This window comes from Malus sylvestris, chromosome 9 (genome assembly GCF_916048215.2).
Source record: "Malus sylvestris chromosome 9, drMalSylv7.2, whole genome shotgun sequence".
Lineage (NCBI taxonomy): Eukaryota > Viridiplantae > Streptophyta > Magnoliopsida > Rosales > Rosaceae > Malus > Malus sylvestris.
Window position 1 is genome coordinate 18,459,091 of NC_062268.1, and position 12,638 is coordinate 18,471,728.

The 12,638-nt window shown below is 36.8% G+C and overlaps 1 protein-coding gene and 2 long non-coding RNA genes across 4 annotated transcripts; 2 read left to right on the forward strand and 1 right to left on the reverse strand.

Moving 5' to 3' along the window:
* The first annotated feature begins 515 nt into the window (after positions 1 to 515).
* LOC126583130 (uncharacterized) lies at positions 516 to 906 on the forward strand. Its single transcript, XR_007609680.1, has 2 exons — positions 516 to 728; positions 832 to 906. It is a non-coding gene; the product is annotated as an uncharacterized LOC126583130 (long non-coding RNA).
* A 3,110-nt stretch (positions 907 to 4,016) lies between these two features.
* On the reverse strand, positions 4,017 to 6,774 carry LOC126634466 (uncharacterized). The gene is made up of 4 exons (XR_007627349.1): positions 6,453 to 6,774; positions 6,019 to 6,142; positions 4,813 to 4,925; positions 4,017 to 4,489 (listed from the first exon to the last, which is right to left on the reverse strand). It is a non-coding gene; the product is annotated as an uncharacterized LOC126634466 (long non-coding RNA).
* Positions 6,775 to 8,882: 2,108 nt separating this feature from the next.
* LOC126634463 (uncharacterized) lies at positions 8,883 to 10,995 on the forward strand. Of its 2 annotated transcripts, XM_050304991.1 has the most exons (5): positions 8,883 to 9,204; positions 9,354 to 9,455; positions 9,543 to 10,337; positions 10,389 to 10,431; positions 10,538 to 10,995. In XM_050304991.1, exons 1-5 carry the CDS (start codon positions 8,950 to 8,952, stop codon positions 10,753 to 10,755), a joined length of 1,413 nt encoding a protein of 470 aa, XP_050160948.1. In that variant the 5' UTR covers positions 8,883 to 8,949; the 3' UTR covers positions 10,756 to 10,995. The 2 variants fall into 2 exon arrangements, with proteins under 2 accessions (XP_050160948.1, XP_050160947.1); XM_050304990.1 differs by having other exon boundaries at positions 8,884 to 9,204; positions 9,543 to 10,431.
* Positions 10,996 to 12,638: the final 1,643 nt, after the last annotated feature.

Genomic DNA, 12,638 nt, shown 5'->3' on the forward strand with positions numbered 1-12,638 from the left:
GGTTTTAGGGGTTATATAGTGGGATTTAGCCCACTTCTTGAAATAACCTAATTGGGTTACAAACAAATTATGCATTTTGTTTTTCTAAGTTGCGATAGCTTTAGTAGGTTAGAAGTTAATTAATAGAGAAGAATATGAGTCAGTGAGAATCGAACTTGCATCAAGATGCATAGACCTGAATGCTTTTCAAATCAACAATTCATATGGGACTAAAAACATTGAATTACTTCAACAACAAAAAACATTGAATTAATTTTAGAAATAAATCGGATATATATTAGAGGTAGACGAGAAAATATGCCCGCGCGTTGCTGCGGGAACCTATTGTTTCAGGTGTAATCGGATGAATAAAACATATTTAAGTCGAATAAATTCAACACAATTATAAACAAACAGTTTTTTTTATACATTCAAGTGAGCTGGCATATAAATACATTGTACAATGAGTGGGAAGAAACTAAACGTCTTTGATTAGAAAGAGATGGTTTCCAAAAAAGTTGTTTCTTATGAAACATTAGTTTACACAAAATTTCAGTTACCAAATCCAAAAAAAAAATTAAAAAAAAATGTGACTCTCTATATGGCTTTCTTACTACATAAAAATATCCCTTAGTTAAAGCATGCCACACATCATAACATTGCTATTATATGAAGTATATTCCTCAATGGCAAGTAATATACTCTCCTTAGCATGACCTCTCAATCCCCTCTTTTATCTCCCTAGAATCGTACAACAACCCATAAATAAGGTGCCCCTTTAAAATCCAAGCATACATTAAAAATTCAACAATACAGTTTCAAAATCTCTATAAATGAACATACCTCAAAAAGCCAACGGCCCAAGTGACACACTGCACACACTGCATGCACTCACATACACTGCATACACATACGCTCACACACACTGAAGAATGAACGCATTATATTCAGTTAGCACCATTCAACTTTAAAAGCAGTGAGACCTTCCAAAGGCACAGCCTAACTGGCCTTGGTTCAAATAACCAAATTGAGAACAACAGTTGAATTTTGGAAAAGCTGTACAGAGGGGGAAAAAAGAAAAGAAAAAAAAGAGAAAACAATCCTATAATCACAACTGAAAAACAAAATCAAAATGAAAAGAATAAAATATCAGCAGAGCTTGAACACTAACATCCTTTGAAAACATGTAAAAACCATCCCAAATCAGCAAGAATAAAGCAAAAAGAAAAAAACACATCATATACCTTTAACACAGCAGCTTGAAAAAACCCCAACAAAAAATTACAAACTCTGAAAGGCACCGTTTCTTAACTGAAAGAAAAAAAACGTATCACCCATCCGCAACAACAAATCGACCAAACACAGAAAACTCAATTAAAACAGCATTTAGAAGCACTATAAACCTAAATTACATAGACATCACCGTGATCAATTGTTTGTTTATGACAACTATCTATTTTTGAAGCTCTCAGTAATCAGTCCTTGGTTGTAGACCAAGAAAGACACTATGGGCACACACAATTAGAAGCTCTAGGCAAACTTGAATTCAGGAGACGGTTTCTGATATTAAATTACGCCGGAGGGTGTACGAAAGTTGAACTGTGGCTTATTTGGTTCTACTTCTGAATTGCTTCTTGATTAAATTGTTTACTTAGCTGCTTTTAGGTGTCTTTACTTATGAATCAATTTTTTTAGAATGAAGTTAGAAGATGTTCTAGCACCAAAGACCATTAGAAGTTGGAAAGATATACCGATGCAGCGGTTTGAGAACACAGTTTGGGAAACTTTGGGTAGGAAATATGCACGCAAGGAAAACCAACAATGGGTGAGCATGACTCTCAAAGCTAGTTTATGTTTAAATTAGTGAATCACCATAATAATCTTTGCTGGCTGGTTTTCACTCATGGCCTACTTTTTATTCAAGTTCCTGTAAAGAAAATTGGTCTTTTAACATGCTCTTTTCTAAATTTTAAAAAGGATCGTAATTTTGTAAATAAATTCAAATCCCAAATTGAAATTGCAATGTAACCAAGCCACATTTTATGACATGGTTTTTTATCCTAGCCATAATTAGACTAATGTGATTTATGCCTAGAGACTAATGTGGTTTTTCACATGCTTTTTTCTCTCAAAATTTATAGAAATATGAAAATGATCATCACAAATTTCAAAACATGCATTAACTGAAATTAAAAGGAAATGGACACCATGAGTGCTTGCAAGATGAGAGAAGGGAAACAAAACGGAAATGGTGCATTTGAACAGAATGATGACAATTTAAAACTTTAATTATGAAAATGAACAATTTTCATGTGTTAAATGAATGAGTTATTTTAGGATTACAATGCCAAGCTTTCGGATTTCGAACTTGCGAAAGAAAGTCCTGAGGGTGATAAAACTCATGTTCCGACGCGAGTCATGGGAACCTATGGTTATGCAGCCCCAGAGTATGTGATGACTGGTGAGTGTGTGCGTGTGTGTTATGTAACCATCAGTTCATCATATATCAATATAGCACACTCCAATTCAACCTATCCAATTCAAAGTAGCACATCTCTAATTCAACATATCCAATTCAATAAACCACATATCCAAATCAATTCAAACCAAATGCCTAATATTCAATCACATATCCAATTCAAACTACATGGCTAATATTCAATAACATGTCCAATCTTTTAGCACATTTACAATACAGATTTAGAACACTATGAAGTCTACTGAGCAGCAGAACCTAAACATCAAAATCCAACACAAAGACAAAGTAGCATACCAGTTCTCTATCTTGTATGCTCTTTTCAGCTGGATCTTCTTAACTCGTTTGAAAACTTGTCCTATGTGCTCTGTTGCATCCTGCAAATTTGTTAACTCAACTTACTAAGTAACACTCTAATTCTTTTTTAGCCAAAACTAAGCCAAAAATTGTCAATCCCATAAAAAAGCTGCATTTTTTCATTGTATTTTTCCAGACTTTAATCACAGAGAATCGGTTAAAGCGAGGGAAATTATGTTGATGTTTCATCTAATCGCCAAATACTGAATAAGGTTCTCAAGGTTTTTCATTGAAAAATTGACACAGTTTAAAGGCATTACTCTAAAGATGCTTTGCAAGTAATGAAAACCTGACCAAGTTGATATCAATCACAAATCCAAATGAATGTTAATAATGAAGCAAAACATTAAATCGAACAGGGTTTAAGAGGTTTAAAAACTGTGCGCTAAAACTAATCATGAAAAGAGAGAATGATGCGGAAAAAAAATGAAAAAATAGGTTAAAACTAAGGAAAAGCAGAAAAAAAAAACAGGTAAATACGTTTGTTTTCCACGTGAGGTTTTTGGGTTGATGGAATTTTTGTGTACAGAACAATGGGATCAATTAAATTCTGGTTCCTGTGTTTTAAGACCAATCCCACCTCAAAAAATAAGAGTAAATTTGTATTGATACCACAATGACAAAAATGGATAAGTTCTATACGTGGATGGTTACAGAGTTATGGGCTGACCTGGTTCATGAAGAAAAATAAAAAAAACTTAAATATTGACAAAAAAGATGAAGTTTTGTTCTGCTATAAGTGACCATATCAATATATAATGAATAAAGGCTTTTTTTTTTTTAGAAATGCAAAAGGAAAAAATGTTGAAAAAGAAATTTGAGAGTGATCAATGTTATACCTTGAAGACCGCGAATAGACCCATTTCTTTCAGATTGATTCCAATTTGGCTGTAGGAAGATGAAACAGATTCAAATTGTAAACATTTTGCACCAAGAATTGGATATGGAGAGACACAAATACTATTTCCAATAAATAAAAGTGAGTGCAAATATAATCGTTTCACATACGATAAGGTAGGGAAAATGACGGTCGACATATTGGGATCTGATGATCATATGTTAAGAACAATCGACAATGGTGATTAATACAAAATTGTAGCTGCTAGTGGTTGAGATTGAAACAGAGAGGTAAAACATACTGATGCTAAATTTGATTTTAAAGGTTGGTAACAATCATGGAACGATGCTGGATATGATTATAGCCCATGACAAAGTTACTTTTATAATTATTTATTGGCTAACATTGCATTCATGGTATAGTTAAAGGCTCTGTACGTTTTTAGCACCAATTAAATTTGGTTCCAATGCGTACAGAATGAAAATAAAATGTTGGGGTTAACATTGAACAGTTTAAAGATTAAATTGTTTAGAACAGTTTAAAACCAAAGATATCACTTGAGAATACATTAGGCGATCAAATTATCCAACGAAAGATAATAAACTGAGGACAATGGGTTGCACAAAAGTAAAAGAGAAGCGGATAAAAATGAAAAAAAATAGAAAAAAAAGGCAGGCAGCAACAAAAGTAACAGAAAACTAACAACGCAAAATACTTGATACATTGAAAACTAAATGTCTAAACGGATTATATACCTTCAATAAACACCGGTGCTTCTTGAAAGTGAAGAAGAACGAAATCAGACATCGATATCAACCATCTGATTACAGAGACAAAATCTGCACGATCACAAAAAGAGAATTTAAATGTTGAATTTATCTGTAAATCAAAAACTCCAAAAAGAAAAACAATAAATAAAAAAAATGAGGTGCATCAAGAAAAGAAACCTTACCAAGCTCAAAGCCCTAATGTCTAATCTAAATTAGAGAACACTAACCCAGAAGACAAAGTACTACACATTTCTTAGGAAATTACTTTGTGGTGGAGGTTATATATATAAGTGATAATTTCAGTAACCTGTTGCTGAACCTCCGTTTATCAAAACATAATAAAGTAAAGTACATAGAAAAAGCATCATTAAATCTTCCCAACTATAAAGTACCTGAACATTTTTTTCACTCACAATAGGGACACCACAAAGTAAAGGAACTAATAGCCCAACTAATTGGTTAATGTCCTGTAAACCTTCCACTTGTTGTTCATATGAGGATATGGCTGCACCAAAAATAAATATAGTTAAAATAAATTCAACCAATATGGCATGGAAACCATGGGAATTAATCATATGAACCTAGTCAATTGACCAAAAAACACTACACAAAACGCATCAAACCATCAAGAAAACAGAACCAAATTGATGTGTAAAGTCTGGGGTAAACAACACACACAGAGACTTGAAGTGGCAGATATTTGAAAATGTATGCTCACTGTTGGGATGTATACCAATATTTCAGTACCATTGCAGACAAAGTAATATGCGTTGGGTGAGTGATATATAAGACTTATAAGTTGCTTTATTTGACATTTGCAGATTGAGTGGCTTTATTAGGACCCTCCGGTGTCTCTATAGAATCAAGTTATTAATAGCTTATGGAGTCGATTAATCTTTTGAAATCCAAAACTTTAAAAGTTGAATGGTACTCTTCAACTTCTCAGGAACAGTTGTTCCTGACAGTACATTGGAACAAAACATGCTAACTGATCTACAGAACCTGTGTCCGCTGACCAGTGATGGAAAAAATCAATGCAAATAATTTTTTTGGGGGTGATTAATTGTGGCAAAGATATCCTATAGAGATGGGAGAAAACGACACTGAAATAGGAATCCTAACCCAAATATCATCACAAAAGCAAAACAGAAACGGTGAATCATAAAAAGCTCCTAGAGTCACAATTCTAGAAGAGGAAAACAGAATGCCCGCAACTCAAGCAACGGTATCAATATTGTTCTACTAAATTACCCGTCATATGATGAGCATTATTTTTATGGAGATATCTCACATCTCAAAAAGTTCAGAAATTCCAACGAAGGTGACAACCACATTATATAAAGAAGAAACCTAGACGTAATTGAACACACATAAACAGGCTCACTTTAATATCATAAAGATACAACTAAGATATTTCATGCCGACTCAGGCAAACTAAGTAGACGCAATAACAACTCCAGAAAGGTGGAGGGAGGCAGGAGCACCAAACACCTTGGAGGTTCTAGATAAACGCAACACAATTAGTAGCATCTAATGTCCCTATGCTGGGTTTGAAATTACATGAATATCACAAATAAACAGAATGGAGAATAACAAACTTTTGGCAACTCTAATATGGGTAGCTGCATCTGGAGTGGAGATGGTTGTGTTACTGTTGAAAGCTGAGAACGATCAGTGACACCATCAATGTCCTCCTCATTGATGTCATACAGACTCAATATCCTGCATGGTAAATCACATGAAGATCCAAATTTATCAATATTCAAAATCTAAGACTAAACCACACGAAGTTAAGAATTAGACGAATCAGATAGATCTGGTTCAGGCAAAAAAAATCGAGAAAATACAGGAAACAGCGGAGGTGGTGGCAAGTAATCATGCAGATAAGATGAAATAAAACCCCGAAATGCTTCTAACATGGAAGGAACAAATACCATCATTCATCAGCTCTTCCCAAAAACTACAGATATGTTTTATTCCGACAACTATGAATACATATTCAAATTGGGAAAAAGTAGGACAGAAAACATACCCAAAAAGTAACAGTGGCGTTCTAGCTACTGTCAAATCTCAGGTTTATCAACTGAGGAGACAAAACGCAAAATCCCCTTTTAGCTGGGAAAGCCCTGACAAAGCACCACTACTCATCGCAAAACCAAACTGTTAGGGTGTCGTCCAAATTAACAAAAATCCAAAATTAAAACTCAAATACAGTACCTGAGTTGAATAAAACTCGCTTCACTATGATCTGAAGACTAGGCCGCGCACAAACTGGGCTGGAAATTCGTCGGAAATCCGGCAACAACTTCGGAATCCCAGACGGCAAAGCCGTCGATCTCATCGATTCAATCTGCTACTCCTAAGGACACTCCAAGGAACCAAATCCCTAACTACTCAAGCAGCCGAATTCAAAAGATCTCAACAAATTAAATGCAAGTAAAATACAAAAAAATTATAAAAATCAAATGAAAATAATAAAGCTGCAAAATGAAGTAGCAATAGTATACCATTTCAAATCGAAGGGATCCATCGGCGCGAGATTAACATCAACTAAAAAAAGAGAGGAAAGGAAGTTAGAGAGAACCAAAGATTTCGGTTTTGTATGGAGAGCTAGAACGGAAGATTTCGAGACAAAAGTAATCGTTGAATAAGACACCAGCACAACTGAATACAACATAAATCATCTAAAATATAACGCAACTACATGTATATATTAAATTCACAAAAATAAATAAATAAGGAAAAGTGAGAAAAAAAAATTGGCCTCTATTGAGAGCACCAGCTACCGTACACTTTTTGGTGAGGTTGGCAGATAGCTCACTGTAGTAGCGCTCATACCCTTCGAATACGTCGCTCATCTTTCCCTAAGTTTCTCTCTGCATTCAACCCATCACACAATTTCAGCAATAATTCAGATACAAAGCCCTAAATCCAACAAATTTAGGAGATTGATTGCGAATTATGATGAAAATTTGAACGATCTGAAATCAATGGAATCGGAAGTAAATACCTGTTTCGATCGGAGATTTGAATGGATCGCAGGAGACGACAGCTGAAAAGCAGTGGCGGGTGTTTATTTTTTGTTCTAGGTGGTGGCGGCTTAACATACAAAATTTCACTTTTCACTTCACATAATTTGTTTGAAATCACTAATTAGCATTAAAACAACTTCATAATGAAAAAAGATTACACTAAAATTTTAGAAATTGTTGCTTACCTATCTTCAGAAGCATCTTTATGATTTCTACACATTTTTCCAAAAACAGTGGAAAGATGAATACAAACCTCCTCGGAAGGACACGCTAATAGGATCATCCAGTCAACCATCAAATACTTCCAAAGATAATGACAGAAGTGGTGTCTCCATTACATGCTTCTCCGAGAGCCCCCTGTGAGAAAAAAGAAAAGTAAAAATCAAAACTTGCCTCTGCCAAATAGGAAAACCCCTACAAACCACACAATCAGAAAAATTAAATACTTTTTTTCTAAAATTAGGAGAGGAAAATAGAATGAGTGGAAAATCCTAAAAAATAAGAAAGAAAAAAAAGCCAAAATTATAGATCTAGAGAAAAAAATTACCCAAAGTTCCACTCAACCCAAACATAAGGGCCAATGCGAAGGTGAGCATAAAGCCCTGCCTTCTGCATGGTCTTGAGAAACCTCACCAGATTATACCTCCCTTTAAAATTGTACTAAAACCCAGCATAAACCCAGAAGGTGAAATTAACTACAAAACCAAATATACAAAGGTATTCGTTTCAGATCCAAATTCATACCCCTTTATACTGGCTCCAAGGTGGTTTTTGTCGTAGCGGCGACTGAAGGATAGGATGGAGGCGAGACCGTCGTTCTCGCAGGGTGTGGGAGACGGAAGAGGAAATAAGGGTTTGAGAAGGAAATGGAAAAGGCTAGCTTTACCATCGTTCTTCCCTTCCCACGATCATCAACACGTGTGCATCAAGATTAGCGGCAGAGAGAGCCTGGCAGAGCACCTACCTAAATATCTCTCTCACTCAGTCCAAACCCGTAGCTCCCATCTCTCTCCAATCTGTCAGGCCCTGTGTCTCCCTCCTCTGTAGTCGCTCTATCCCCCTCTCTCCGCTCGCCAGAGGCACACCCAGCTGTTGTCTCTCTCCAATTTGTCAGGCTCCCCTCTCTCTCTCTCTCGCCGAGTCAAACGTGAAATGTAGCCAACGGCTGAAAATAGGTTTTTAAGCCTGAGTGACAATTTTGTAAATTAAGTGAAAATTGGTTAAAAGCATCCAAGTGGCAATCTTGTAAATAAACTGAAATGTGGTTCAAAACACTGTTTATTGGTACAGTGCAATTAAAAAGCCTTCTTTAGACTAAAGTAATATCGACACATGGTCAAAGTTCATGTCCCGGGTGGCTTAGGTATGATGGGCTTGGCCCGGGATCAAATAATGTTTTTAGCCCAATACATATATAAAAAAAAGAAACGAAAAAATCAGCGGTACTGATGAAATTCGAGAAAGTGACAGAGACAGAGAGCGGGAGGAGAGCGAGTGATGCCGAAAAACGAAGAGAAAGGGAGGTTAGTGAGGAAGGCGCTGAGGGAGATATCGAACAACCATGGAGGCGGCGGCGGCGGAGGAGGAGGAGGGAGGTTCTCTAAATCATTCGCCACCGCGAAGAAGAAAGAAAAGGAAACACGCAAGCTCAGGGTCCAAGAACATGATAAAGCAGAAAAGGACCACCAAAACGACGACGCTCTCGATCGCCTCCTGCTCGTTCAGTCCGATCTCTCTGCCCTAACGCACCAGGTAACACAATTTCTCTCTCGATCTCAACAATCAGAAGTGGAAATTACAGCAAAATTGTTAAAGTTTTCGTCTTTATTTGGAAAATTACATTTTCTTTAGGGTTTTGTAAATCTGTCAGAATGTGTGATTTGTGTTGAAATTGACTGCAGATTGATGAATTGGTTGTGCAAGCATTTAAATGCCAAGGAAAAGCAACCAAAGAAGTCGAATCCTTCCCGAATTTCTTGTCTGAGATGCTTTCGTCTTTGAAGGTCTGCGAAATTCTTACCCATTATATGATTCATCTTTGAATTTCGTTTTTATCTGCATTTTACGCAAATTTATGCAACTGTTTGCAGCCATGGATGCCCAGGTTTCAGAAGGCACTCTCCTATCCGGTGGAGTCTGCTGCAGACGAAGGAGAGAGTGTAGAGATTGCGAGTCCACAAGACTCCTTAATCTCTCCTTCTCCCCTTGTGTCTTGGCGTGCAGACTGCACTATCGAAAGAGGGAGACATCTGTTTAAGCTTACCCCTCTTCCCATATCAAAGTCTCTGTCATCCAGACCCCCAGTCCCTTCTAGATCATCAGTCTTTGAGAGAATGACTTCATGTACTGTTGATAGGATACCAAAGTTTCATGCTACTTTTGGAGATGCAAATGATTCGCTTGAGCTTGTGGCAGCAAAGCCAACTCCAATTAAGCCTTCTAATTCAGTTACTACTGAAGCAGGAAGCAATCTCAAGTCTGGGTTTGTTTCTCCTTCGCCAATGTTTCCAAAGCAAGGGGGATCCATGGTTGTGAATACGATGACTCCATGCCTTAAAATGTCTCCTCCTAAATCATGTGTTCTGCTTGAACCCTTTTCGGAGTCCTCTCCAAAGGTTCATCATGGGGTTCATAAATCCACCCCGTTTCCTGTTGGATTCACGTATTGCAGCGATTCCTCTGGCAGTGAAGCTTCTGGGGATTTGGCTTTCAGGTATCCAGAGCTGTTGGCACTACAACAACCGTTCAAATCAGAAATTAGAAAGAACCATGTTGAATCATCACCAGAATGGTGCATATCGCCTCCAAAAACTTGTGTTTTACTTGATCCGCATGATGAAAAGTCTCCGAACAATGCTGATACTGATTCCCAATTGCTCATTACCGGGCATCTTCTAGATAACCATATCAATTTTTCTATATCAAAAGAAGATGATGGTCAAGGAGGCATTCACCCAATCAAGACATCTTCTCTTCATAGTATTTTCGCCACTCATCATTTACTCCTTTACTAGTTTTACTTGTGAGCACACAGATTGACTGGACATGTTTTGATTCTAATTGTTCGTATTTTTTATTTTGTCAGAGCCTGCAGGTGGCAGCTTTGCAATGATAGAAAGCACTCCCATCTGGAAAGAAGCTGAAAGCGTTGTTCGAGTGGGCAAATATCCTGGTGAGAATACTCTAAAGCGGGAGTTATGGACAAAGTTTGAAGCAGCTTCTATAAATGGGGTTCGATTTAACGACACCGCAACTCATAAGGGATTTCTTGACCGATTGGATGAGGTTGTCGACGGAGATTAGCAGTTGGCTTTTGATGACACAGTTTCATGATCTTTCGAAAATTATGATTTGCTTGTACAAGGTGGTTGGTATGTATCTTGTAGAAGCACGAGGGCTTGTTTCATGTAATTTTGCAGACTTCGTGGTTTTAAAATTAGAAATTCATCTTCGTTGTAAGCCTTTTTGGTTGCTACTTGAGTTTGCCCTTTCTCTCTCTGTGTTGTTGATGAACCAGCAATCAGAAAATAAGTTCGAAGCGTATTTATTCGAGAGATATATTTAACATGTAGTTTGGCACACCCTGACCCGATAACCAACTAAGCAGACTTCGTGGTTTTAAAATTAGAAATTCATCTTCGTTGTAAGCCTTTTTGGTTGCTACTTGAGTTTGCCCTTTCTCTCTCTGTGTTGTTGATGAACCAGCAATCAGAAAATAAGTTCGAAGCGTATTTATTCGAGAGATATATTTAACATGTAGTTTGGCACACCCTGACCCGATAACCAACTAAGGGTCGTTATGTGTTGGCCGACACCAAATTAACAATGTATTTCATCGAGGGATAACGAAAACGACATTAACCTAATGATGTAAATCATAGTAAGGAAATAATGACGTAGAAGAATTTTGAACAGACATGTTCTTTATTAATTTAAAGATCAACTATCCTGCAAATCCTAATCAACCTCCCCACTTGGGGCCACAATCAAGGGATAAAATCCCATTATTATCACATCAATCTAGAGCTGGTAGTAGTTCACATAAGAGTTAACACAAAAGCAGTGTACTGGCAAGCATAATCAAATGTACGATCGTCCAAATTATTATTACAAACTAGATAAACGTACGGTAAGGTGTTCGCCCAAAGTCTGTAGGTGAATGGCTTCACTGCCACGCCCACTCATCTGCCCCTAGGCCTGGCATTTTGGACCCAACCCGTTAACCTGATCCGACCCAACCCGTTAATATTTGTATTTGGATGGATGCTTAACGGGTCGGATCGCTAACGGGTGAACCCGTTAACAACCCGTTAAATAACAGGTCACTTTGGGTCAACCCGTTAGACCCGTTAGGATCCGTTAACACCCGTTAACACCCGTTAGTTGAGGATATTTTAGTAATTTTAGTAAAGTCTTAATAACAAAAAATAAACTTTATGCAAAAAAAAATAATAATAATTGTTAACGGGTGTTAACAGGTGAAACGGGTGACCCGTTAGCTTAACGGGTTGGGTTCGGGTGACCCGTTAACTTAACGGGTCGGGTTGAACCCTATCCAAACCCAATAAACCCGACCCGTTTACAGGTATATCTGCCCCGAATGTCTCCTTGTTCTCATTGTGTCTAACTGATCATTAACTAGCTTCTACTAGCACGTCTAACCTCTACCAAAATTATTGGTACCTGCAGTGCTCCGACGGCCGTAGATAGCTATACGATGTGTACGATGATCATGTAGTGAAAATAAATCACCATGGTCATAAATATCTACCATAACAATTCCAATAATTCTAGTTACATCTCAACTAAGACTAGTAAATTCAATCATGCATCATAAACAGTTTATTGGAAAACATTTGTTTTTGAAGACACTTGAATAAAAAAATTCTCTCAAGTTGTATAATGATTATCGACCAATAAAGTTTTATTTATTTAAAATAATATGAAAATAATAATAGTTCATGTTAGGAGCACATTTCACACTCTCTCAATTTAGGAGCTCCTACGAAAATTCCTATCTTAAAAGATGAATAAGGAGTGTGATTAGAGATGGTTTTTCAAATCTGCTCTAAAATTTAGCTAAAAACCCATTTAAAGAGCCCATTGGAGATGTGCCCTTATTTTTCACTAATTTGTTGTGGTTTTTTTTTAATTTTAACAAAAGATGAACTAGTAATAATATAATT

Bases quoted from the DNA above. Each gene is read 5' to 3' on its own strand.
- LOC126634463 (XM_050304990.1), top strand. From the start codon at position 8,950: ATGCCGAAAAACGAAGAGAAAGGGAGGTTAGTGAGGAAGGCGCTGAGG. The intron at 9,205-9,353 runs GTAACACAATTT...AATTGACTGCAG, and splicing joins TCTCTGCCCTAACGCACCAG to ATTGATGAATTGGTTGTGCA. The intron at 9,456-9,542 runs GTCTGCGAAATT...AACTGTTTGCAG, and splicing joins AGATGCTTTCGTCTTTGAAG to CCATGGATGCCCAGGTTTCA.